This window comes from Chanodichthys erythropterus, chromosome 19 (genome assembly GCF_024489055.1).
Source record: "Chanodichthys erythropterus isolate Z2021 chromosome 19, ASM2448905v1, whole genome shotgun sequence".
Taxonomy (NCBI): Eukaryota; Metazoa; Chordata; class Actinopteri; order Cypriniformes; family Xenocyprididae; genus Chanodichthys; species Chanodichthys erythropterus.
The window spans coordinates 38,349,796-38,377,649 of record NC_090239.1 but is presented as its reverse complement, the minus strand read 5'-3'; the positions used below and the strand labels follow the sequence as shown (position 1 = coordinate 38,377,649).

At 36.4% G+C, this 27,854-nt stretch overlaps 1 protein-coding gene across 1 annotated transcript; it reads right to left on the bottom strand.

Moving 5' to 3' along the window:
- Positions 1–21,337: 21,337 nt before the first annotated feature.
- Positions 21,338–26,777, bottom strand: LOC137008174 (putative uncharacterized protein DDB_G0294196). Its single transcript, XM_067370045.1, has 8 exons — positions 26,771–26,777; positions 25,650–25,821; positions 25,132–25,568; positions 24,881–24,934; positions 24,659–24,712; positions 24,354–24,418; positions 22,595–22,641; positions 21,338–21,392 (listed from the first exon to the last, which is right to left on the bottom strand). Exons 2-4 carry the CDS (start codon positions 25,792–25,794, stop codon positions 24,893–24,895), a joined length of 624 nt encoding a protein of 207 aa, XP_067226146.1. The 5' UTR covers positions 25,795–25,821; positions 26,771–26,777; the 3' UTR covers positions 21,338–21,392; positions 22,595–22,641; positions 24,354–24,418; positions 24,659–24,712; positions 24,881–24,892.
- Between the last annotated feature and the right edge of the window lie 1,077 nt (positions 26,778–27,854).

The window sequence follows — 27,854 nt, the reverse complement described above, 5'->3', positions numbered from 1 at the left end:
TGAATTACAGAGCTCTCTAATTGATTTATTACTAGTAAAAATACACATTAAAGATATGTGTAATTGCAGAGCTCTATAATTGAAATACAGAGCTCTCTAATTCAATTGTTACTAGTAACAATTGAATTAGAGAGCTCTCTAATTGTAATTGTTACTAGTAACAATTGAATTACAGAGCTCTCTAATCATAATTGTTACTAGTAACAATTGAATTAGAGAGCTCTGTAATTGAATTATAGAGCTCTATAATCAAATTGTTACTAGTAAGAATTCAATTGTAGAGCTCTCTAATTGCAATTCTTACTAGTAATAATTAAATTATAGAGCTCTCTAATTCAATTGTTACTAGTAACAATTGAATTAGAGAGCTCTATAATTGAATTACAGAGCTCTCTAATTGAATTGTTACTAGTAAGAATTAAGTTACAGACCTCTATAATTCAGTTCTTACTAGTAACAATTAGAATTAGAGAGCTCTGTAATTGCAATCTTACTAGTACAAATTGAATTACAGAGCTCTACAATAGCAATTCTTACTAGTAACAATTGCATTACAGAGCTCTGTATTCGGCGACATATCATTATGCTAATCGTGCCTTATGCATATTCAACTGGGGTCAGTGGCATAACTTTGTTTTACAAAGTGGGTGGGACAAGAATGGGTGGGTGTATGTTGTATTATTATTACAATAATAATATGATATTAAAATTATAAATGTGTTCAAATATTATAGTTTTCCTACATCTGCTATAATACAATATCGTTAGTCTCGAGAGTATGTACATTAGTCAATAAATACGACGATCCGCAGTTAGTAATTGAATGTCCTGATGGGCTAGTGGCAGTTTCTCCGTTTAGGGTGTAAGAGGTTCCCGGTTCTAATCCAACCATGTGTAACAAAAAAAATTTCTCATTAAAACCAAAGATTTTCATCAGTGATTGTATATCAAGAGCAGGGATACGTTTATATGTATTTTGTTTTTTGTGATTTCAACGTATCGAATAGAGAGTCTCCGCAACAGCGATAGATTGAACTGCTAATCCGTGTGCACGAGCGCTGTGAACCCTGTTGCACGCGCCTCTGATAACAGTGACAACGAGCACTCAACAACATCATTTCAAAAACAACACATCCCAGCGCCAAATCGCCTATTATTAACACAAATTGATAATCAACTAGAGGTGTTTATTTTGTATTAGATATCCGCGATAATCATTCTGTTATTGCATAACAATACTAAATATAGGGCATTTCACCCTATATTATGTCCAGTGATATGGAGTGTTCTTGGCTCTTAGCTTTACCAATATACAAAGGTGAATGAATATAACGACTAAATATAGGCTTTCATCTCAGGCATCATCTTAATTTTGCTTTAATGTGAACATGATTAATATGTTACCTAAGTCTGTAAAATATTTCAGGATACTTTAGAACCACGCTACAGGGCTTTTATTTTGAAACGCACCTTTGTAGGCGGGAAATCTGCAATCTGTTTTGCATCTCATGAATAGGAGTTTTTACTAGTAATAATACAATTATAGAGCTCTGTAATTAGAATTGTTACTAGTAAGAATTGAATTAAAGAGCTCTCTAATTCAGTTTTTACTAGTAACAATTACAATTAGAGAGCTCTATAATTCAGTTTTTACTAGTAACAATTGAATTAGAGAGCTCTCTAGTGGAATTGTAGAGCTCTGCAATTGGATTATTACTAGTAACAATTGAATTACAGAGCTCTGCAATTGAATTCTTACTAGTAATAAATGAATTGTAGAGCTCTCTAATGGGAATTGTTACTAGTAAAAACTGAATTATAGAGCTCTACAATTCAGTTGTTACTAGTAAGAATACAATTGCAGAGCTCTATAATTCAATTAGAGAGCTCTACAATCATAATTGTTACTAGTAAAAATTGAATTATAGAGCTCTATAATTGTAATTGTTACTAGTACAAATTAAATTATAGAGCTCTTTAATTTAATTGTTACTAGTAAAAATATAATTACGACGAGTAACGCTGGAACGTTTTTATGCTGAAACGGCCTCCCATAATGTCTCCATTGACTTCCATTCATTTTTAATTATAGAGCTCTGTAATTCAATTGCTACTAGTAACAATTGGGATTATAGAGCTCTCTAATTCAATTGTTACTAGTAACAATTACAATTATAGAGCTCTGTAATTCAATTTTTACTAGTAACAATTACAATTATAGAGCTCTCTAATTCAATTCTTACTAGTAACAATTACAATTATAAAGCTCTCTAATTCAATTCTTACTAGTAACAATTACAATTATAGAGCTCTCTAATTGAATTCTTACTAGTAACAATTACAATTATAGAGCTCTCTAATTGAATTCTTACTAGTAAGAATTGAATTACAGAGCTCTCTAATTGATTTATTACTAGTAAAAATACACATTAAAGATATGTGTAATTGCAGAGCTCTATAATTGAATTACAGAGCTCTTTAATTCAATTGTTACTAGTAATAATTAAATTATAGAGCTCTCTAATTCAATTGTTACTAGTAACAATTGAATTAGAGAGCTCTATAATTGAATTACAGAGCTCTCTAATTGAATTGTTACTACCCAGCTAACCAAAATACGTGACTGTTACGTAACTGCAACGTAATTTGGTGACCAAGCTTTCGTCGTGGCGACGTAACTAGTTACGTTGTGGCAACCGGAAAAGTGAAATTCCCGGATACGTTGCCACAACGTAACTTTGTGACGTTGTCAGTTAGTAACTGTGACGTCGTGGCAACGTTGTGTATCAATGGTTGTGTGTTGGTAATCAGTTGGTAATTTTTATATTTATTTATTTTTCTATGGGTGGACATGCAGTAGTTTAACCTAATTTATGCCCAGATAGCACACGTACGTCTGCAAGACGTCTGTTAAAGATCATTTCATCTGGAAAGCATCTGCTGTTTACAAACATCTGATAGACGTCTTTAAGATGTCAGTTTTACATACATTCTAAATCATAAACATCTTAAAGACATCTTCTAAACGACTATTTGACATCTGACAGGATACGTCCTATAGACGTATTCCAGATGAGCAAACAACCTAAATAATACGTCTTCCAGACGTAAACACACACATCAAATAGACGTCTCCGAGATGTACGTGTGCTATCAGGGTGTCCTCATTCGCCCAAACTAATTTAAAGGCTATTCCAACAGCTGTGAACAATGAATGCAGAGCTCAAAATGAATTCAATTCATTTTTTTGAAAAACACGCAGAACATGAACAAAAATCCAAATAAAAATAATGAAATACACCCAAACTATAAATAAAAACATATCGCCTACAGCGAAACATAAAATAAAAGCATTCAAGACGTTTTGCACTCAGTATCATTAAAAACATATGCTATGCTAGCGTAACATTTTGCCAACATATATTTCAGACGTTCAATCACAGAGGTAAAAATATTGACATAAAGTACGACTGTGGGTAATTAACCAATCTGACGCAGTTGTTGAACTTTATTGCTATTAAACTGACGAGAAACACGGAGAAACGTCGATGCCGTCCTCTCCAGCAGCTTGAATGTTTTCCCGGTTGCCATGGCAACTCTAACGGCCACCAGCACTAATGTAAACATAACAATAAAAAAAGGTTTTGCGTCTTACCAAAGTTAACTTTATACATTTTTATAAAAGCCATTTATTCGTTGTTACCTCGGAAAAATAAATTCTTCTCTCAGAAAAATTAACTTTACTCTCTTGTCAACATACTGTGTGCGCGGCGCGCACTCCATTTGTGGAGGCGCGCGCGCTGTATGTCACGTCACTATATATAAAAAGCAATCATCCATATTCTGACTTGGTGAAAAGAAACATTCTTTTTTCTTAAGGGACATTTCAGTCTTGTGTCTGACGTTTAATTACACATTTTAAATGGCAAATTCTGGTAATAATAACATATAAAGAATGCGTAAATGATGGTATAGGGCAATTCCAGCGTTATGGACGTGACATTTGGAGTCAAAACTTGAAATATAAACGCTCAAAGAATGCATTTAATAGTAACATATTGAACCGTCTATTTATATATTCATAATCCCTTACTAAAGGAGTCCAGACATTAGAAAAATGTCAGTCTATTCAACTGTTTTATATTTTAGATGAGGGAAATATACAGCGTTACGGACGTGACAAAAAAAGTCACTAAGATTTGGGTGACAACATATTTTTTAAGAATTCTGTGAATTACATTGAGCAAACCAAAAGTAATACTGCCCACTGAATGAAGAAGGGTTGGCTCTCCACAGAGCATAAAATAATAATTTTATTTAATTTTTCATGTTCGCATTAATGAGGAAAAAACAATGTTACGGATGTGACAGTTTTCCGTTACGGATGTGACCGGTCTGAAAGCGGCACAAAAGACTTGGTTTAAAACTGCTTTAAAACTTTCACAGAGACCTCAAGCAAGCATTTAAACCACCAAATACTGAAATCTGGGATACCAGTATGGTAAGACTCCACAATTTATCAAGTTTTTACTAAACTTTATACAAATGTAACGTTATACTCTGTAGTGCAAAAGGTTATGGATTAGACCTATTTCTCATGTTGACCAGCATGTGCGTTGTTCAAGAATCAATTTAGAGACCATGATTTTCCTTCTTACAGAACTGCTTGCTAAAATACATTGACAAATATTTATGTTTATCATAAAGCAGTTTAAAATCGCATGTTTTCCCCACAGTCAGGTGAACCGATTGACACTATTGCCAATCGCAATCATGTCAGTTTTATGTTTTGTGTCTAAATGACCACACGGTTTTTCGTCTAGTTTTCAGAGTTTAAAGCGGAGTCTTGAGTCAAAATGATCAAACTTTATTTCAAGTCAAAATTATTGCAATCTTATTATTTTCATTTTGTCAGCTTGATCGCGCGGATTGTGATCAATATAGGCTAGGCTATTCATTTTTAACCAACCGGTAACGCGACATCCCAATTCTCGAGGGAAGTGTCCTATGAGACACAATGCTCTTCTATAAGTTGTACTGTATCATATAGGCCTACCTTTTGATGTTCATATTTCGTTCTCTGGCAAGAGGAAGAGAAGATCGGTTCATGTGCACCTGATCCGCCGCTTACAGGCGCTGCAGTAGCTAATCTGTCACGCGCCGTAGGCTATTAAAGAGCGACATCTATTGTTTAAATTTTGTTATAAAATCGACTGAATTTGAAAGTTAAACCTTTTTCATATTAAAACTAACAAAGCACAAAGAGTATTGCGATTATTGGATATGTTCTGATATGGTAAGCCTGAAACAGATGATAGCAATATAAAGAAGCAAACTCATAGGATTTAATATGAAGCGTCCGTAACGGTCACGTCCGTAACGCTTATTATGGTTGTTCAGAGCAACGTAGTGAAATGAATTGTTGATCCTAATAAGCATAAACATAATTTAGCTTTGCATATAAAGTTTCAAGTTATTTGCATTTATAATTGTTATATGACATAAACTTAATCTTTAAAACGTTACGGACGTGACAGAGTTCTGAAGCGTCCTGACCTCTTTATTCTAGCTCTTATAAATTCATCAGGCAGTGCTGTTATGACTAAATGAGTGTATTTATTTCTCAGGCATGCCTCCATCTTTCTACACAATGCTTACTGCTAAAATAAAGTTTAAAAAATGGGGTCTTTGATCCCTTTTTTGAAAGCATGAAATATGGTTGGTTGAAAATTTAATTTAAGCATTGTTGCTTACCACATATATTGTGGATAAACAAGGCAATTTTCTTAAAATTTCTGTTAGAGCACATTAATACAGTATATTACAGACCTAAATGGACAATTTAAAAAGGGTTTTGTTCTTTTGGTTAAAACTTTTTTTTTTCATGGTAAAGATGACCTTTGCGTGGAATTGCCCTATAATGAAATTACCAGCACATGACGTTGCTGTAACATTGCCAGTAAGTCATGGAATGACCATTATATTACGAATAGAGTACGTATCACGTCCTTGGTTTTTTTTATAACGTTAACTGACGACGTTGTGATATGGTAATTTGATGGTAATAATATTACTGACATACAACATTGTAGTTACGTTACTAGTAAGTCATGGAATTACCAATATATTACGAATAGAGGACGTATCTGGAACGTCCTTGGTTTTCTTATAACGTTAGGAGATCGTACTGACGACGTTGTGATATGGTAATTTGATGGTAATAATATTACAGGCATACAACGTTGTAGTTACGTTACTAGTAAGTCATGGAATTACCAATATATTACGAATAGAGTACGTATCTGGAACGTCCTTGGTAATCTTATAACGTTAGGGGGTCGTACTGACAACGTTGTGAGATGGTAATCTGAAGGTAATGAAATTACTGGCATGCGACGTCGTAGTTACGTTGTCAGTTAGTAAGTCATGAAATTACCAAAAAGTACGAATACATTACGTAACTGTTACGTCGTGTGTTAGCTGGGTAGTAAGAATTAAGTTACAGAGCTCTATAATTCAGTTCTTACTAGTAACAATTAGAATTAGAGAGCTCTGTAATTGCAATCTTACTAGTACAAATTGAATTACAGAGCTCTACAATAGCAATTCTTACTAGTAACAATTGCATTACAGAGCTCTGTATTCGGCGACATATCATTATGCTAATCGTGCCTTATGCATATTCAACTGGGGTATATAAACAGGCAGGCGGGAAACTTTGGCGCCCGCAGTCGACATGGACGAAGTACACGGTGGAGAAGCAGGGCAGCAGTCTGCAATATCTGCCTTTGATCGAGTTTTAAGTGCAGTTTCCCGTGTGCGCCAAGATTTGCAGCGGTCAGGGGAACCCAACATTTTGTCATCAACAAGGCAGTTATTTCGTAGATCCCGAAGTGAAGGTATGCAAAATCACTAAATGAGTCTCATCATGATTACTAGAGATGCACCAATTGACCCGGCCATAAATCAGAAACGGCCGGTTATGTGTTTAATTTCGGCTGATCTGTATAACGTACTGCTTAACGTACTGATGTCTTTTCGTTTTACCTCTGTATAACGTTAATGCCTGATAAAGCGCGGTTACGGGGTAACCATGGTAACCTCTCGCTCTGTCTCCGTCTCTCTCTTTCATAACCGTGCAAGCGTATCTGCACCTATGATCTGCACATATCAAGCGCCTGCACAAAGGCAAGAAAGCGTTTCCAATGTTGCAAATTTCTGAACTGCTAACGTTATATATAAAATATATATATATAACAGAGAGCAGGGACGTGCACAGACATTTTGGGGGGCAGGGGCTCAAGTGGAAAAAAGGGCACTTCTCATAATTATTTATTTAAAAAATAATGAACCCTTAAATATATTAAGACAACTTTGACTTCCACTCACGCAATTGTTTTATACTCCACAGATTTCTACAAAATAATTAGTTCACACAGAGACCACGGTCTTCTTTAGTATTCACTAGGTTTATCACAAGAGAAGTCAACAGCAACTATATATATTTAGAATAAATGACTGCACCAAGGAGAGGGACATAGTTTCACTAATAATTTGTTTATTTTGCACAAATCAATAAATCGTTTTAATTTTTTTGGTGTTATTGGAATACTTCTTTCATGAAGTGGACAATTTTAAGATTGTGGTCAATTTTTGCTGCCATGTCTTTTACTCTAATGGAAAGAAAACTTATCCCTAACCCTACACATTTAGATGGAGTTTGTTTTAAGCCTACTACCCTCCGTCTGTTTGCATCTGTAGACTTCTTCTAAATTAACCAAAATAAGCTAATCTGCATATTTAAACACATCAAGATTTTTTTCCCTGAACTGTTAATATATTATATATTATAACAAATTCCTGCAGAGGACGCCAAAAGCCTGCTGATTTTTGTTGTTAGACAGCACAGCACGATCAAATCCAACCACCATAATTAAAAATTTATTATTAGTTAAATAATAATATTCGGCCACTTCTTTGTGAAAGAAATGCTACAGCCAGTGTAATTTCTTCAACAAGAATATGTGGACATCAAACATGCAAAGACAGAGCGAGGGTTTAAACTTTTATTGACGTATTATCCTGTGTAAGCGTAGATTTAAGAATACCCACTGAGCAAATTACATCCAGAAGACGTCTTTTTGAGGTCTTGTCTCAGGTTGAAAAGACGTCCACTGAGGGGCCAGAATGAAAGTTTTCATGACGTCTTTTTGACGTCTTCTGGACATCCGATATAGACGAACACGCAGAATCACCAAAGGAGAAGAACCACAATTTTTAAGCCACCATCGTGGAGATGAGTGTTTGTTTTAGTTGTGCTCTTGACCCTTGCCTTATTAATATTAGAGTTTGTTTGGGCTGTTAACTGAGTCATAACAGCAAGACAAGTAAAGAGAAATGATCAGGTGTTGGTTATGGTCTCACATAACCATTGTTTGACCTGAATCACTCATTTAGAGCCCAATCTCTGAGTTAAATTTATGTTATTGATTATAGCAGAACTGCGATTCTACAGCAGAAGATCAGCTTTATCAATATAATATAAAGGATAAAAAAAAAAATTCTCTTAGGCACACACAGACATCAAGAATCAGCCTGTGAATCTCAATGACGGTGACAAGCAACATATTCTGATAAACAGATCAACTCTGAACATTAGAAAACAAGCTACTAAAAAGTCGCATAAACAGAACAAAATAAAATATGAGAATAAAGGAAATTACTAAGACAATTAAGCTCATAATTTATTCATGCAGCAATGCATGATGGGAGCCATGGATGAATTTTGATTGGTGGCTCCCAGAATGCACTGCAACATGCTTTTTGATGGTCACCACTGTTGAGATTCACGGGCTGATTCTTGATGTCTGTGTGTGCCTAAAATGAATACTTTTTTTTTGTTCAACACACCTTTTCTGAAATCATTTGAATCATATTGTAAAAGCTGATCTTGTGCTGTAGATTCACAGTTTTCCTGTAATCAATAATGTAAATCTAACTCAGAGATTGGGCTCTTCATGAGTTCAGTGATTCAGGTCAAATAATGGTTATGTGAGAATATAATCAACACCTGATCAGTTCTCTTTACTTGTCTGGCTGTTATGACTCAGTTAACAGCCCAAACAAACTCTAATATTAATAAGGCAAGGGTCAAGAGCACAACTAAAACAAACACTCATCTCCACGATGGTGGCTTAAAAATTGTGATTTTTCTCCTTTGGTGATTCTGCGTGTTCGTCTATATCGGATGTCCAGAAGACGTCAAAAAAAGACGTCATAAAAACTTTCATTCTGGCCCCTCAGTGGACGTCTTTTCAACCTGAGACAAGACCTCAAAAAGACGTCTTCTGGACGTAATTTGCTCAGTGGGTAGCATTATGTAGCTGATGCTGTATTATGATTTTTAAATAGTTTTAATAAACCATGCATCCTTAGAAAACTGTCTAATAATGTGGTTCATGGATGTGCGTCCATGGAATGCTCCTCTTCTGGTATCGACAGCCCAACCGAAATCTTTACCATGGTTCAAAACGCAATGCATAGCACAATAAAATAATTGAAATTATAATATGACATAAATTTCATTAGTATCAAATCAGGCAGATGTGTTGATTGTGGTAACAACTATTAATGCAGCGTTAAATGTATAAACCTTAAATAGCCAAAACTTGTGAACATAGGCTAGCCTACCTGAAAGAAATGCACGAGATGCATCCATCTAGGGCTTTTTTCTTTTTCGCTTCTTATCGCCAGACAGCAGTTGCATTTTCGCGGGAATAGTTGTCACAAGTTTTCAGCCAGCAGCAAACTCGACGTGAGGTGGGGCGTGGCGCGCGCGCGGGCATGAATGGCGCGTCGCGGAGTGAGGTCATCTGAACTCGACTTGACAAAGCCGACCTGATATAGTATTTTTTTTTAATTCAGTAAATATATTTGTTTGACAGGGAAGTTGCGCAAACAGGAATATATATCCATTTATTTATTTATTAAAAAAAAAAAAAAAAAAAAAAAAAACCCCAGAAAAAAGGGCACTTTCTCTCGAGGAAGAAAAAGGGCAGGGGCTCAAGCCCCTTTTATGTCTATGTGTGCACGTGCCTGACAGAGAGTTTAAATTTGCCCGGGGCCTTGCGAGCTAAGCCCCAGCACATAGGCTGAAGGTCTCGCTCAGGCCTAGTCAACACGGTCTCACCCCTATTCGTCACATACTGCCGTTTGGTCATTTCCCCCTCACGTCCATAATCCGACGTTGAGGGTACCCCCTATTCGTCGCTTGACAACGTAGAAGGTCGCCTTATAGATTTGAGTGCAAATCCCTGATCTTTGAATTTTGACGAAATGGGGTTATCCATCCAGCGGTTTGCCTGCGCCAGAAAGTAGTATGGTTTCAGGCGATTAATTTTAATGCTGCAAATTGTGTATTTTGCAGTAGCGTGCAGCGCATATACCGTTAGAGTCATTCATTGGTGTGGGGTCGCCATACATTTTCGTGGGGCAGAAACCCTTGTCTAAATCGGTATCACGACTTTTTTCTTTTTTTAATATAATTTTGGCCTACATTAAAACGACACAATTGCAGGACTGCATATTTGCTGTAGGCTTAACAAATGCCTTAATTTAGGTGGGATATTTTATAATTGTCGATGTTTTTTTTTTTAATTTGCTATGGCTTAGTGAGCCTACAATTTTTTTTTTTTTTTTTTTTTGCGACAAAAAAAGAATAGCCTACTTTTATAGAACTTTCATCTCAATACTGATTATGAAGTTGTGATAAATAGCCTACTGTAGAAGTCTTTATATTGCTTAATATGGACATTTCCTTTGGCAAAGAGATGGAGGCATTCTGGGAAGTGATGTGTTTAAATATAATGGCTACATATACCCGTGTTTTCTTCACTTAGATATTGATGCTTACCCCTTTGCAATTTTTAGCAGGGGTAAAAAATATTGAAACTGTACTTTTTCATTATGATTGATATTTTGGCGCAATTTTGTGCAACACGTCACTGTGTGCGACCATCGCAGAACCATTGCCCAGCGCGATTCCACCACGGTAAGTCGCTTACAACAGCCTAATAAGCAAGAGAAATGAATTAGCATTTACACGTCCAAAATTAATAAAATTACGATTTTGTAAAAAACGTGTATATATATTGTATATATATATACACACAATATATATATATATATACAATATATATATACACGTTTTTTACAAAATCGTAATATATATATATATATATATATATATTATATAAATGTTGTGGATTTATGTGTAACATGATATATATATATATATATATATATATATATATATATATATATATATATATATATATATATATATATATACACGTTTTTGTTACACATAAATCCACAACATTTTTTTTTTTTGGAAATAAACTCAGAATTTTATTTTGTATGTGTAAATGTGTAAATATAAATATATATATATATAAGTTTATACAAGCACCCTGATCATGTTATTCCTATTTGTTTATCCATTTGAATTAAGGCAGAACCAGGATGTGTTCAAAATATCATGATAAAACCCTTGCTCACACAATGACTTCTTTTTAAAATCATTCATTTTTTATGATATTGTGATTGCATGAATGAACAAGAGCAGCATTTACTTAACTTCTTAGCCTAGTAGTTATTCATATTGTAATATGTAGTTTGGTGATCTATTCTTTTTTTTTATTTATTCTTCTCTTTCTCTGCAGGTTCCTTAATCCCTGTCCTTTAAAAAAAAATCAGCACCTCATTACATAAAAAAGGCACTTTTAAGAGCCACATTTGTCTTGTATATTGTTACTCTCTCTGCTGTTGTTTTGTGTTCTCTCTCTCTTGCTGTCTTACTGCCCCCCCCCCCCCCCCCCCGAGTGGGTTTTTTGTTTGTTTGTTTGTTTGTTTTGTCTTTTTTGTCCCTGTGTGTTTATAGTGTGTTTATATTTTGTGCCATGTCTGATCCTGAGATGGACCGTTTCCTGAATGAGATGAGTGACCTTGTCGATCAAGCTGAACATCAAGCTCACCTCCAACAGCTCATTAACATACACCAGGAAGCAGAACCATCCACCAGTCAGCCTTCCACGAGTAATCCATCCACTAGCCAGCCATCAAACAGCAAGCAAGATGTTAGGTGGATTAAGAGGGACAGTTATGGAAACATTATTTATGGCAGACCCAGATCATCCCGGAAACAAGCAGGTACGATATTTTTACATTAATCTTAATTCAAATGTAATCCTAGTTTTGCATCTTGGAATGGTATACAACATGATCACAAGTCATGGGTCTGAATTAGAACATATCTGAGGTTATTATTACGTACCTGTGCCTAGCATCAGGTAAAGTTTGTGTCATTGAATGTAAAAAGCAACAACTTTTTTTCTACAGCAGGTCCCAGTCACAGCCAGAGTCGAAAGACTGGTGTCTCTCATATCAGGGCTCCGGAAACCAGTGCAGAAATGACCAGTGACTTTCCTTCTGTTACTGCAGGTGTGTTATTTATTTTGACTATATTATTGACTTATTTTACTTATTATATTTCATTTATTATAAAATTGCCATTGTTCAATGCTATTCTCTTTTGTTATAATAAACTGTATAAAATACTGTTTTTAAATATTTTGCTTGTTTTAACAGAGTCCTTTCTTCAAGAGCTTAAAAGCTCACTGTTTGAGGACATACATGAGGATGAAACGGCACTTCAAGCCTCAACAGACTGGTTGACCCGAAAGAGCCTCATATCAGGGTGGTGGGAGAAAGAGAGACCCCGACTGGTCAACACCATGGTGGCTCGACAACATGCGGCATCTCGGATCTGCCAACATTGTGAAAATGGTCCAGCCGTTATCCATTGTTGTGACTGCCGACCACACCCATTCCTCTGTGGCCAGTGTGATGTCAGGGTGCACCAAGGTCAAGTGTTCCACAACAGGGATTCGATGACGGATGCATTTTTTCATCCATTGCCTCCCACAACTTGTGTTGTGGAGAGGGTTCTAACCCAGTGTGGTAAGTTGTAGTTTTTAAAAGTCACATTCTTAGACTTGACTGAAAAACTGATAGGTCGATAAAGCTGTCAAGTACATTTTGTTTAAAATAGTTGCCAGTAAATAAATGTTATTCTTTAATTCTTATTCATGTGTTGTTTTTTTTCAAGAGCGTCTTGTACCTTTGGAGATGCCAGAGACAATATGCGGTTGTCTAAGAGTATCATCCAGTGTCATCGCAGGACAATCCATAGTTGTGGTTACAATGAATGGTAAGAAGAACTTTATGGGTTTGGGTGGAGGTCACTTCTGTAGAAGTGTCTGCAGAATTTCACCCACAGCTATTTGCTGATCACACCTCGTATATATACTCCCTCTCACTTTTCGTCACAATTATGCACATATATGAATCATGAATATGTTAAATTCATACATGTTACATTGTGCAAGAAATTTTCTTTATCATGGCTGGACATCCAGAGGTGTCAATAGGTTGTGTGTTGATTAGATTGGCTGGGCCCAACTATGTGATGGAAAATATTTAACCTTTGTTTGAATGGGGATAGTTAACTTCCCTGACAAAAGAGTGCCTTACAAAATGTTTGTAGACGTGTCCTTCTGATCCATCCTTAGTCAAAGGCTCCCATATCAGTTGTCAGAATGACACAGTTTGGTCTGTCAGAATTAACTTTGTGTATATATTTCCTTCTTTTTCCAGGGCGATATGATCTCAGATTGCCTCAGATTAGATGCAAAGCATGTGAATCCACTTGGAGTCCTGGAGTGGAAGACCTGATCCGTAATGGCTACTGGCCTGCCACTTCTCACTATTCAACTGTGTATGCAACAGATGTCCTTTTTTCTTTTGAAGAGCTGAAGATGGCAGCACCAGGGATGTCTAGCCAAGCATTTCTTAGAATGCTGGATCAACGCACTGTTCGCTTTGGCCGTGTAAGTATTTGTGGTAATAATTGTGTAACTCCATAAATAATAATATGAGGGCATGATGATGATGATAATACACATGAATGTTTGCACTGTTTAGAAAAAAAGTTGTGTTAAATTTAGACCCTTGAGACAATTCTGAAAAAAACAGGTCATACTGAAGATCTCAACTTCAACTCCATTGGCTACAGACTTTAACATCCTCTCCCCAATATCATTTCCTGATCCCAAAATTGTTCCCTTGGATTAATGGGCCAAACATTGCACAGGCTTACTTCTAAACAGTATGGAAGCTTTTGTAGCCCTCTTTGTGTATAGATTTAGACTGAATGTCAAACAATATCCTGTATTTTTAATGGCCAGGTCCCCCAAAAACAAGTGTATAGTGTATGAGTGAAGGCTACAAATTGTTTATTTTCTTTGATATGTATTCTACGAAGTTACGAAGTTAGTACAAACATCCCAAAATGTATCCATTTAAAACATTTTACTTCAATGTAGTATATTGTTTAATTTTACTGTTTTACTGTTCTCTTTTGTTCTCTTGTACTGAACTCTTCTTTGAAACAGAGCGGAAACATCACAGCAGACAGCTTCCGGAAAAGCTTCTTGGAGTGGGAAGCTGTCCGATATGAAGTGGACAAATTATGCCAGGAGGACCACTTTGACTGCCCAGCGTGCAGCCCAGACATGCTTGCAGTATCCGTTGATGGAAACCGTAAGCACTACAGATTCAAGAGTGCAGCAAGGTACTGTGTGTATTGACGGTCCGTTACTTTGAAGGTAACTGCTGTGAATTGAAAATCATATCATATTTAAAGTTCATATGTATTCCTTTTTTTTTTTAGATCGGAGGAAAAAGCCATCTTCGATGGCGTGTTCATTGCGAATGATGATGACGTCGCAAGATTTGTGGACTATGTCCATACCTCAACCAGTCATGTAAACTTGCACAACTTTACTATATTTACCTATAAAACACCACATCCTACAGGGGACTTTGTTTGAACAAGTTTGGGCTGTTAACCATCTTCCATGTTTTAGGTCTCTGGAATAGGTGTCTGTGGAGGGCAATGGTCAGCGGCGCGTGAAACGTCTCAGAAGTCCTCAGGAAAAACAGACGAGGAGGGCCTGGAACTTGCTGTATGTCGTCATGGGGTTCTCCTTCGTGCCCTCAATATGTTCAGGGGGGAGATTTTTGCCTACCCCCTGTACCTCCAAAAGCAAATGGCCTGTAAGACAGTTACATTTTTTGCAATGGATGTGGCATGCAAGTACTGGCCTTACCTCCAGAGAGTGACAGAGAAATGCCCTGAGCTTCAGGAACTCCTCAACATGAGGCCATTTCTTTCTGTTTTTCATGCCAAAGCTCATGATTTCAAATGTGAGGTAAGGAAAAATTGTTTATGACATTTTCTTTCCCTGAAATCCTGCAAAAGATTGTTGCCACTTAGGTTTTTTTTTTTTTTAAAGGTAAAATGGAGTGGAGCATATCAGGAGGGTGCTGGTTCGACTCTTGGGGAAGAGGTGGAACAGTGCAATGCTTTCCTCTCGAGGATTGCTGTTACAACAAAGCACATGTCAAAAGCAGGTAAGGTAACCAGTAAATTTTGACCCTGATGACACATTTAAATACTGTCCTGCGCCATTGTGTCATGCTATTTCTTCACTATCCTGTGCTATTTACCTAACCCTTTCATGGGACAGTAATCAAATGGCACAAGACAGCAGATTAATACCATAGTACTGTAAGTTATTATCTCTGAAAAGTTTTTGTGATTCAAGTCTGCACAGTTTCTTCTCTTATTGCTACTGGAAAAAAGGGTGATAATCTCATATTTTTTATATATGCAGGACGCATAGACATGCTGACGATAATGGCCATGCGCTGGAACCAACAAAAGTTTGACAACTTGGCTTCTACCCTTGCCCGCCGATATCGGAAGGTAAAGACACAGGTTTTCCCTTATGCAAAATGCATAGCGATAATGTAAAATGAAGCAAATAAATAGATCACAAAATTATAGAGAAAACTTGCCCAGATATTCTTCAATATATATTAAATATACGGATGGTTGCATGTGTAGTGTCAATTGTATTTTTTAGTGTTTTGATATAAAATATTAAATGTTCATACCACATATTGTGTTGTATGTGGTTTTCTAATAGTGAAGGTACTTCACTATCCTTATCAACAATAGTCAAAGTGGTAGGCGTTTCCCTCATTGTCATTTATGTTTGAAGGCCACAATAGCCCTGCAATACCAGTTGCATAACCTGGAGGCCATGAAAACGGACATGGACATCTCAGACAAGCAACTGGAGAGGTGGATCATTGATATCAATGAGTGGGCAGAAGGTAGGATATACTGTTTTATACTGTTTGTTTTGGTGCTTGATGTATCACTTCTGACTTATCTTGGCTGCAGTTCCAAAGAAACTCATTGTAATCGTAGTCAAAGAGCACATACTCTGATTGCTGATGACGTGTGGACAAGATTATCCCCATGGGGACAATAAAGAACCTAACTATACTCAACCTTAGCTACAAGTGTAGCCTCTCAGTTACAGAGAAATATGAAAAGATTTTTGGGGCTTCATTCTGCTCATACACCAGAAAAAATAATTTTTCATGGAATCAATAAGCATATTTCTTATCTCTTCATTTCTTCCTCTTAGCAACAACATCCCCAAATGATGCTGATGTTGCTGCTGTTGCCAGCCGAATTGAGGAGCTGGTGGCAAGTGTTAAGAGAAGGTCCCAGCGTCTCTATAAGGATAGTGACGGATGCAAAGGACGTGCCCGAATCCGCCGAAAGATCAGGGAGGAAAAAAAAATCTTAAATTCTGTAGTGGAAAAGTATAACACCTTGGTTCCTAATGCAGAAAAACTGACATTTGACACCATTCTGTCTGATGAGATTGTTTGGCCATGGCAGCTTACACACGGTGGTATGTACACAATTCCGTTGACTATGTGAAATAGTCACATAGTGGGAAAAAATCTGTCATGCCTCGATTTTAACTCCTGAAAATCTCTAAATACTAATCTTAAATAAAACCGACTTATGCTTCATCAATGTATTCCAGACTCTGTAGATCTAAGGACAAAGAGGAAGGCGTTCGACATTGTGATGGCAGTAAGGAGACTTGAAGAGGAGAAGAAAATTCTTATTGCAGAGATGAACAAGCATTGGAAGTCTCTTTGCACCCGTGCAGACACCCTGAAGCAGATGTCATCCAAGCTTTCTAATGTGACATCAGGTATGTATTTGTTATACTTGGCATACATTACAATATTTCTGAATGTTTCTAATTAATAAAGGCTCAATGTGTTTTATCATGTAAGGTGAGTTGTGGGGCCTAATTCCAGATGGTATCCGAGGTCTACAGAGCTTGACGATGAAGAACAAGCAAGCAAGCAACAGCCTGGCAAAGCATGCAAAGAAATGTTATGTTCAAGTTCTGACTGAAACAGAAATTAACTTTGATAGTGATTCTGAGGAATACCATACCAGTAGTGACTCTGAGCAAGATTAAACATGGCCAGAGACCTTTTTTATGCTGTTGTGTGCTAGGGTGGCAGCATTAAGAAGAGGGCCTCTGGGACAGGTTGTTAAGGAAAGCTGGCTCTGTGTTTGGCATGGAGCTGGAGTTAATCATTTAACAAACTGAAGATAGTATGCAGTAGCAGTCTTCTGTCATGCTCAGCATTGAGGAGGTCCTTTGTCTCTGGGGCAAACCAGCAACTCAATGCAACTCAACAGAAAAGGTTAGGGGAGAAATGGACTTTTCAGCATGAGTCTCACCCTGCGCCAACCATCACATCACTTTTTCTATTGTCTAGTATCCACTATTCATTTGACTGTTTTACGGGCTACATTAGCCCCTCTACACATTCTGGACTGGTTTCAACATTTACCCCTGTTGGCTTGTATAATCTATATATATATATTTCAGTTTCTGTTGTTCTATCTATTTTATGTTCTTTTATCTTCTTTATATTGTTTTTGTTAAGCAATACTATTTTGCTCATACTCTTTTTGCCATAGTCATATTAAACATGTTAAACATGCACTGATTAAATCCCTGCACTGTTTACATTTGCACTATACTACCACTGCAAATCTCTCCATAGCTGCACATCATGTATCACAGGGTCAGTCCTTACCTGGCCATTGTAATCACTTGACATGCTCTTCACTTTTTACATTTGTGATTTTTGTTATGTGTCTGAGCTATGTGTGTTGTCTTTGTGATTGTATAAGCTAATAAATGCCTAAAATATGGTGTGTCGTCTTAAGTACAGTGTCTGTACTAGGGGGAAGAACACATTTCATCATGACAGTTTCCTCCATGTCCTAGATCCATCTTACATGGATACACAGATAACATTTATTCATGAGATCATATGGTTTATATGTATTGCTTTTAATGTTATTATTTATGTCTTATGGCCAGGGAAACTGGATTGATTGCTTTGTTTATTGATATTTTTAAAACAATAATGCTAAATCTATCAGCATTTATTTACATGTTATCATAGTATTCATTACATTATTTTAATAATATAATTTCTTATTATTGGTAAAACATTACAGTATGTGAAGTCAGCACATGTGCTTTGGTGAGTGAAATTCTTGGGAACGTGCTCCAGAATTGCAGAAACAATTTACATATAACCATACATATACTTCTACAGATAAAAATGTGCAATATGTACATACATATAGCTAGTACACACAGTGTACTATTAGACATACTTACAGTTAACACTACACATTATACACAACATGTCCGTACATACAGTTAGCACTACACATTATACACAACATGTCCGTGCATACATTTAGCACTACACATAATACACTGTACACAGTATGAACACATTATAAATTATGTAGACATACCTATGCATAAGTAAATATATATATAAAAAATGTAAAAATATAAATATGCTAAGGTGCAACAGATTGTATGTGAACTGGATACAGAAAATGTCATGGATGTGCATGGTATACAGTTGAAGCAGTTAGGTTGATGTATTTAATGCAGTGTGTATGTATAATCCAGTGTTGAACTGCCAAAGTTAAAGTGCAGTGTGAGGCATACCATAATGTGGGAGTATGCTGTAGGGAGTATTAGGGTGTATTAGTTTCTTTAGGGGTGTATTATGCTGTAAGACAGAACACTACAATGTGGGTCACATGCGAATCCCATATCCCGCAATGCAGGTCAGGGGGTCACTAACACCAGTATAGCTTCAATGTACAGATTTAATCAGTGATTTTGTCACCAGCAAAACCACTTTGTCCAGTTTTGAACTTTTTGAGTGTATTTGAAGCCCATTCACAGCAGACAGCAGAAAAACAGGAGCCGAACAGGTCCACCCACCCAGCCCGGAAAAACTACAAGTAACACTAGCTTTGTAACTGTGTTCTATGATATGTCTCTAGTGGAAGTTGTAGTTTTAAAATATAGTGGTATATTTCTCATAAGTTGAAGTTGGCAGTGTAGAATTTTGGATATACCCTTTTTTTTTTTTTTTTTGTTATTTGAGGGTATGGGAAACACACTGGTGTCATCAAATTTTAAAAATTGAACCGTTACATAGGTCAAAATAGCTTATTACCATATTTCATAGTGTTTACAGTGGTTAAATATTGGAGACCATATCTGCATGACAGCAAAGATCCAGAGCTTTCTATAACAGCTGGTCCTACAGTATGTGTATAGTACCTTGCTAAATGACAAGCCTTCAAACATGTCCTGGGTTTCAAGGTTCAGAGCAGAGGTCAATAATTTAAATCAGGAGTAATGTATCTTCTTCAGACTGACATATGTTACTGCCGAGGTTGAGACTTGTCTTATGATGTGCTTGCTATAGTCCTACAACAACGTTTTAGTTTTTACATATCATGAAGACCACTTTGCAGGCGATATCCTCCTTTATTGTTCCCAGAGGGATATTTGCCTTGAGTTCAAATGCTTCACACATAAGACTTAACAAAGTGATATGTAGCCAGACTGAACCTACACACAACCCTATATGCATTATATCATGAAGCTATTGCACAACCGCTGCAGCCTCAGGCAACATTATTTACATTTTTAATTGAGGTAGGTTTAAATTGGCCTATAGTATAGAAATATTTAGTTTACATTGGGGTCCCCTATATCTTATGCCTGAGGACAAGAGCTCATACTTGGCATGGAGAATAAAGATATAGTTAAGGTTAAGGTTAGAATAAGTGTGGACTGAGAGTATTTCATGAATAATGCATCATTTTCCTGACTACTTACTGTAGTAAGACCAGAGGCCTTTGATCATGAAGACGTTGGCCAGATTAAACAGCACATCAGGCCACATGTGGCCCACCTTGAACAGCCAGGCCTTAGATTTCCTACCACTTTCATAGGCCTTACTAAACCGCCCACAGTCAAGTCTTTCCAGGCTGACCAGATTGATGTCCTCAGTGTCCTGGCACATTCCCTATTGTCAGGGAAACCTACCTCTCTCCCTGATTTTATGACAAGAAAACATTAGACTTTTAAATGATATTGATGGCCAAGCTGGAATTGTTCCTGGCTTTAATAATTTCTCAGGCTCATGTCTCCAGTCTTTCTGATCTGTGAAGTCTGATCACCTTGTGTCAGGCACATACTGTACGTTAATTGTTGACATAGAGGATGAGGAAATTATTTGTGAAATTTGACTGTCTTTGTATGAAAGAAAGGATATGAAAAAATGGCCTGAGTGGCACTTAAGATGCTGTGTGATTTCAATTCATTTTCCTATTTTTTGTCATAGTTCTTTTCTTACCTGAAAAATCATTGCTGACCCATGTACCATTGATGAAAATTGATAAATGTGCCTCTTCTCTTCATTGGGAATGTTTGAAATATCTTAAGAACTCTCATAATTTTTCTGAACAGACAACCATGATAACAAAAACAGTGTTTTTTGCTAGTGATCAGAGGTAAAAAAGAATTCAGTAATACATTCTGATGCAGTAGGCATCTGTCACCAGGATAGGGGCCCATTTACTTTGCTCCAAAATTACCATCAATACTGACTAAAATTTTCATGATCAGTTAGTATAATGCCAAATGTAATTTTCTTTTAGAAAGAAACTTTGTTGTATTATTTTCATGTTATCACAGTGAAACTACTTTATACAATCTGTATTGTAAAAAGTGCTATATAAATAAAGGTGGCTTGACTGTCACTACATGCAACTTTCCGCTATCTCACTTTTCCCATCAAATACAGCACAAAGTCATGACACTTTAATTATTCAGTGCAGTCAATGACTGACAGACAAATCATAAAATGTAACAATAGTGAATTTAATTATTGACAAATATATACAAAACAAACAGTACAACAATATTGGTCATCAGGCAAATTTGCTGGCCGGCTCCCAGGTGTCGTCCCAGACTCTGCCACTGTAAATAGTCAAAAAGTAAAAAGTCATCTTACACACAGCATATATAGTACAGCCCACAGCTCAAAAATATTCTTCTGCTTAAGTTTGAAGATATGTCATCTTAAGCTGAAAAATACGGTTTACCCTTTTTCTGATTATCCATCAGAAAAAGGGTAAACCGTATTTTTCAGCTTAAGATGACATATCTTCAAACTTAAGCAAAAGTAATGTAACTAATAAACTAATATAACTAATAAAATAAACTAATAATTTTAGTTTATTTTATATGGTGTTTGTCAAGCAGCAGTCATTTTGTTCCAAGTAAAAACTACTGGACTCAGTTGCTTATACACACTCTTTACTGTTTACTGTGTCGTTAAGCAAATACTCACCACAACGTGATGGGCACAGAAATTATGAGGTTAAAGGCCTATATGTCGGCCGTCAGCATGTAACTATGAATTCAGCTTAAGACTCCATCAGAGCTGAAGTGGACTAGAAAGTGATCTGCATCATCTTTAAATGAACTCATAATGTGAACACAAAGAGACAAGAGTTGTTTTTGGTTCAGTCTACCTCACAGGGCATTTTAATTATACTACATTTGGTTCATAATGGGAGGTTTCCCTTTGTAAAAATAACTGCTGTTTGGCAAACACCGTACAAAATAACCCAAATGAACAAAATAGAATTAGCAAATGTATAGGGCAAACAGGTTAGAATGTATTTGCTTCAGATGTCAAATGACCAAACTTTAGCCAGATGACTACTTGAAGGCTGGTGTGCACATGTTCTCATGTGGTTTCAGTTCAGTTCACTTTAAAAGGGATCCGAGTATGCTTAGATAGTTCCTTGTGCCCAAAACAATTATCAGTCCCACTTTCACTTTCACTTCAAAGTTCACTTTGAGGGCTGAATGGAACCAGGTTTTTAAACACTAAGGTCCGGTTTCACAGACAGGGTTAAGCCAGGATTAGGCCTTATTTCAATTAGGGTATTTAAGTTGCTTTTATAAACATACCCTAGAAAAAAACATTACTGATATGTATGTTTAGACAAAACAATGGCAATGACGAATTTTAAGACATGTCAGTGAAAGTTGCTTTCAGTTAAAACAGCTCAAACATGCATTTTAGTCTAGGACTAGCTTAAGCCTTGTCTGTGAAACTGGGGGTAAGACTGTTTGTAGCTATGGATTAAATTACATCAGCTATCACTTACCAGGAAGAGCAAGGCAGCCAGCGCACTTTGACCTCTGCTGCCGTCCCCTGCAGAAACACACACACACACACACACACACACACACACACAGAGAGACACACACACACAAACTTAATCAGTTTAGTGAATGTACTGTAATGATTTTACCATTCAAATAATATTTTTACTTAGCTCTCTGTACTGACGTTCTTATGTGGAACATCATTTAGTTGACAAGAGTACTTATGTATTTGTTGTAAACTCAATAAAAAAATAATAATATGTTGTTGCATTCCATTTGCATTGTTGTTTTTGTTTAGGGTTTGCAGTATGTCCCTTACGAAAAAATAAGTTAATTCAAGTTTTCTATTAGTATATATTTTTTAAAACAAACAATAAGAAAGTATACTTTAAGTCTACATTTTTTAATTCTCGAAAATATACAATTAATTACACTTAAGTGTACTTGACTTGTACTGAGAGAAAAGTCCAATTATATTTGGCCTTTACTTGTACTCTATCTTTTGATCAAGAAGTATTCAAAATATACTTGGCTTTTAGTTTTCTTAACGTTTTTGATCAAGTAGCCTATTAAATTAACTTTTTTGTGAAATTATTGTTTAGAATACTGATATAAAAAAGATACGTTTCTCATTTTGCATATGTGAAATTTTGTGTAGGCTAGTCCACTGGCATCTGTACATCAGAATTTACTTTAATTCTACTTTACTCTTTCCTCGCCATTGACTGAATTTTCCAGCTATCCATGTTTTCAATGTTATACGGTAGGATGCGCTATGACACATCTTCTAGTACAGAAACTCTGGATCAAAACACAGGAGAAGAAGAAGCTGAACCAAGTAAACCAAGAGAGGTAGGTTTCCTATCAAATATTAAACAGCTTGTAAATCAAAACTGCTTGCTTAATATTACCAAAAAAATGAAGCGTAACACATGAAGAGAAAACGTCTGTGAAGCTTTGGGGTTCTTGGACTTGATCTACTCCATCTGCGTTTTGATCATCATCCTGAATCTGATCGCAAAAATGTGATTTTCTCAACTTCTTTGTTTAAAATGTTGCCTTTATGAAACTTACCAACATTCAAGTGCTAATAAAATGTTATTAAAATTAAAGCAGTTAAATGTATTTTTCAAGTATAAAAAATAATAGTATACTGCAAGTGCAAAATAATATATAAATATTATAATGTTATGTTCCCTTAAAGAAAACTTACACTTGCAGTATAAACTTCTAAACTAGTAGTTTACTGAGAGTAGACTGCAGTGTGTACTTTCATAAACTAAAAAATTTACTACTTGTATTAAAATAGTAAACTACTAGTATACTTATAAGGTCACTTGTAGTAAAGATGCATTAAAAATGAGAAACCTAGTTGTGTACTTAAAGTTTGCACTTTTAGTACACTTAAACGTATACTTTTATATACTAAAAGTGGGCCAATTTAGTCCCAAGCCGTATTGAAATAGTACACTTACAAGTCTACTACAAGTACACTTGATATAAGTATACTTACTACATAAAGTATACTTAAAAATATACTTGAACATTATTTAAGTATACTTCATAAAATTAACTTGAAAAATACTTTTTCGTAAGGGGTAGCACTTTGAGTTGATAGTTGAGAGGGTTGATAGTTGAAAAAGTCTGATAACTGCTGCTCAGTGTTACTGTTTTGTCACATGTGGATTGAAAGATGAGACAGACATCAGTCAAGAGATAATCAGAGAGCCTAATGAAAAATATGGTTCTACATCTTACCCCATTCATCCGTCTTTCCAATATTTTATCGTATGGATAAATTGTCTGTCGACTGTATTTGCAACCTTAAATGACAAAGGCAAAAAAAAAAGTTTGATTCACTTCAAATGGGTCTGAGTTTGCTTGAGGTCTTATATATGAGTCACTGTGTGAAGACCTAGTGTGAATACAACCTGAGTTTGGTCCAATTAAAGGGGGCTACATGCAAAAACACCTTTACACCCAACACATGGCTGCTGATATGCACATGGGGTGCAAAGAATAGAAACAAATATACACATGGGGTGCAAAAAAAGTCTACTTGCTTTTTGCTTTCTTCTTTTTGGCCAGGGTAGAGGGTGGGGCTTCTGTACCTGTGGCTTAGGGTGCAAGGGGAAAGATTAAGAATTATATCTAGTATCTTGGGGAAGTGGCTTAATTAATAGATAGGGGTGAAATTCACATTAGTTAACTTATTATATATTAACACAATGATTACAAAACCATGGTACCAATTTACAGATGGGGTGCAAGGCAAAATTACTTACTTCGTCTCTTCTTTAGTTGAGGTGGGATGCATGGTGGGGCTCGTCTGTCTTGGCCTGGGGTGGATGGTGGGCCCGGGGTTGATAGGTGCAAGAGAAAAAGGTTGAGAATTGTATATTTAGTATTTTGGAGGAGAGGCTAAATTAATTAAAAGAGGTGAAATTCACCACGTGTAACTTGTTTTATATTGTGCCATGATTGGAAAAAAACATAGGACAAATTTACAGATGCGGTGCAATGCAAGATTACTTACTTTTTTCCTGGGTTTCCTAGGTTCCACATGCTGCTGAGCCTGAGAGTTGATCGTAAATAAATCAAGCGTAATAATTTGCTGGTCTGTTGGGGTAAGCTGGTCTTGTGGGATTAGCTGGTCTAGGGGCAGGGGCTGGTCTTGCTGAGGCTGGTCTTGGTCTTGCTGGGGCTGGTCTTGTGGGATTAGCTGGTCTAGGGGCAGGGGCTGGTCTTGCTGGGGCTGGTCTAGGATCAGGGGCTGGTCTTGCTGAGGCTGGTCTTGGTCTTGCTGGGGCTGGTCTAGGATCAGGGGCTGGTCTTGCTGAGGCTGGTCTTGGTCTTTCTGGGGCTGGTCTTGGTCTTGCTGAGGCTGGTCTTGGTCTTTCTGGGGCTGGTCTTGGTCTTGCTGAGGCTGGTCTTGGTCTTGCTGGGGCTGGTCTTGCTGAGGCTGGGGCACTCCTGTTGTAAAGTTATCAAAAATATAAATTCAGTACACATTGTCAAAGAAATCAACAACAAACACTAATTAACTTTTCTTACCATACAGTTTGATTATAAAGTCATATGTCCTCTTCATGCTGGTTAGGAAACGCATATTATTTTGAGTTGGTGGCAGATGCGTGACTACATCTGCCATCAACTTGCCTGTGCCCTTGTGCCTCTGGCTGATAAATAGTATGGGCATATAGCCTAAGGCAGAAAGTTTCTGGACCTGAAATGAAACAAAGTAATTAACACATGATTAAAGACATATTGTAAAATGAATACACAGAAATATTAATTCACGAGTATTTCTTAAATTGCAACTGTCACTATTCAAATTATTTTTTTTAAATAATTAATGAGATGTTGTGACAGTAATGAAGATTGAGTCTTCTCCACACTGACTTTGAATTAGAAACAGAGGGCAATATATTTGGTGTATAAACTAGGTACTAACTGATTCATAGTTCATCCCTATCCATAGTCCCTGCCATCAGTTACACAAGTATTTTAAGTATTTAAAGTATTTTTTTTCACAACAGAAGTACACCTGCATAAAATGAAAGTATATTTAAATATTTTGTATGGGGAGCTTTTTTGGCAAACTGTTTATCAGAGCAACTTGCATGTGATATACATTTATCACTTGAACGTCATGTGTGCTGCAAAAGCTATTTCATAGGGATGTATGGTGTGGTTTTTAAAGTGATTGTCTGTCTAAAATTTCATACTGACAAGATGTGCCAACTTCCAACATCTAAGCACACATGTGAAGCCTGGTACACAGCACACACTATGTCTTCTGTCCATCAACAAACATGGTACCAAATACTGTATGTACTTTGGGCTTAATATTGATTACCGCTCAATTAATGAAGCATGAGCATTTTTACTTACAGCTATTTGGGCAGAGGCCACCACCCGAGATGCATTTTTGTTTTTGATGACCCTCTGGCCCCAGTCATCATTAATTTTTGCAGTTTTTAAAAACCGCTTGCTTGGCAGTGTGGCAAAACATGCACTGCAGGTTTATATATATATATATATATATATATATATATATATATATATATATATATATATACACACGTTTTTTACAAAATCGTAATTTTATTAATTTTGGACGTGTAAATGCTAATTCATTTCTCTTGCTTATCAGGCTGTTGTAAGCGACTTACCGTGGTGGAATCGCGCTGGGCAATGGTTCTGCGATGGTCGCACACAGTGACGTGTTGCACAAAATTGCGCCAAAATATCAATCATAATGAAAAAGTACAGTTTCAATATTTTTTACCCCTGCTAAAAATTGCAAAGGGGTAAGCATCAATATCTAAGTGAAGAAAACACGGGTATATGTAGCCATTATATTTAAACACATCACTTCCCAGAATGCATCCATCTCTTTGCCAAAGGAAATGTCCATATTAAGCAATATAAAGACTTCTACAGTAGGCTATTTATCACAACTTCATAATCAGTATTGAGATGAAAGTTCTATAAAAGTAGGCTATTCTTTTTTTGTCGCAAAAAAAAAAAAAAAAAAAGTTGTAGGCTCACTAAGCCATAGCAAATTAAAAAAAACATCGACAATTATAAAATATCCCACCTAAATTAAGGCATTTGTTAAGCCTACAGCAAATATGCAGTCCTGCAATTGTGTCGTTTTAATGTAGCCCAAAATTATATAAAAAAAAGAAAAAAGTCGTGATACCGATTTAGACAAGGTTTCTGCCCCACGAAAATGTATGCGCTGCACGCTACTGCAAAATACACAATTTGCAGCATTAAAATTAATCGCCTGAAACCATACTACTTTCTAGCGCAGGCAAACCACTGGATGGATAACCCAGTTTCGTCAAAATACAAAGATTTGGGATTTGCATTCAAATCTATAAGGCGACCTTCTACGTTGTCAAGCGACGAATAGGGGGTACCCTCAACGTCGGATTATGGACGTGAGGGGGAAATGACCAAACGGCAGTATGTGACGAATAGGGGTGAGACCGTGTTGTCGCAAAACAACGAGTTATGCATCTCTTCAATATTTGTTCTTATATATGTATCTCTGTATGCAATGCAATGAAACAGTTGCAAAAACGATGCACTACGGATCAAGTATCTGCAATGCAATTAGTATTGTATTGTATTGTATTAAGTATTGTAAGCAATGCAATTAAACAGTTCTTGATGCATTGCAAAACATTATTATTTGTTTTTTCGTCAATGCACAAAAGAAAGAGTTCTTGTATGCAACGCAGTGCA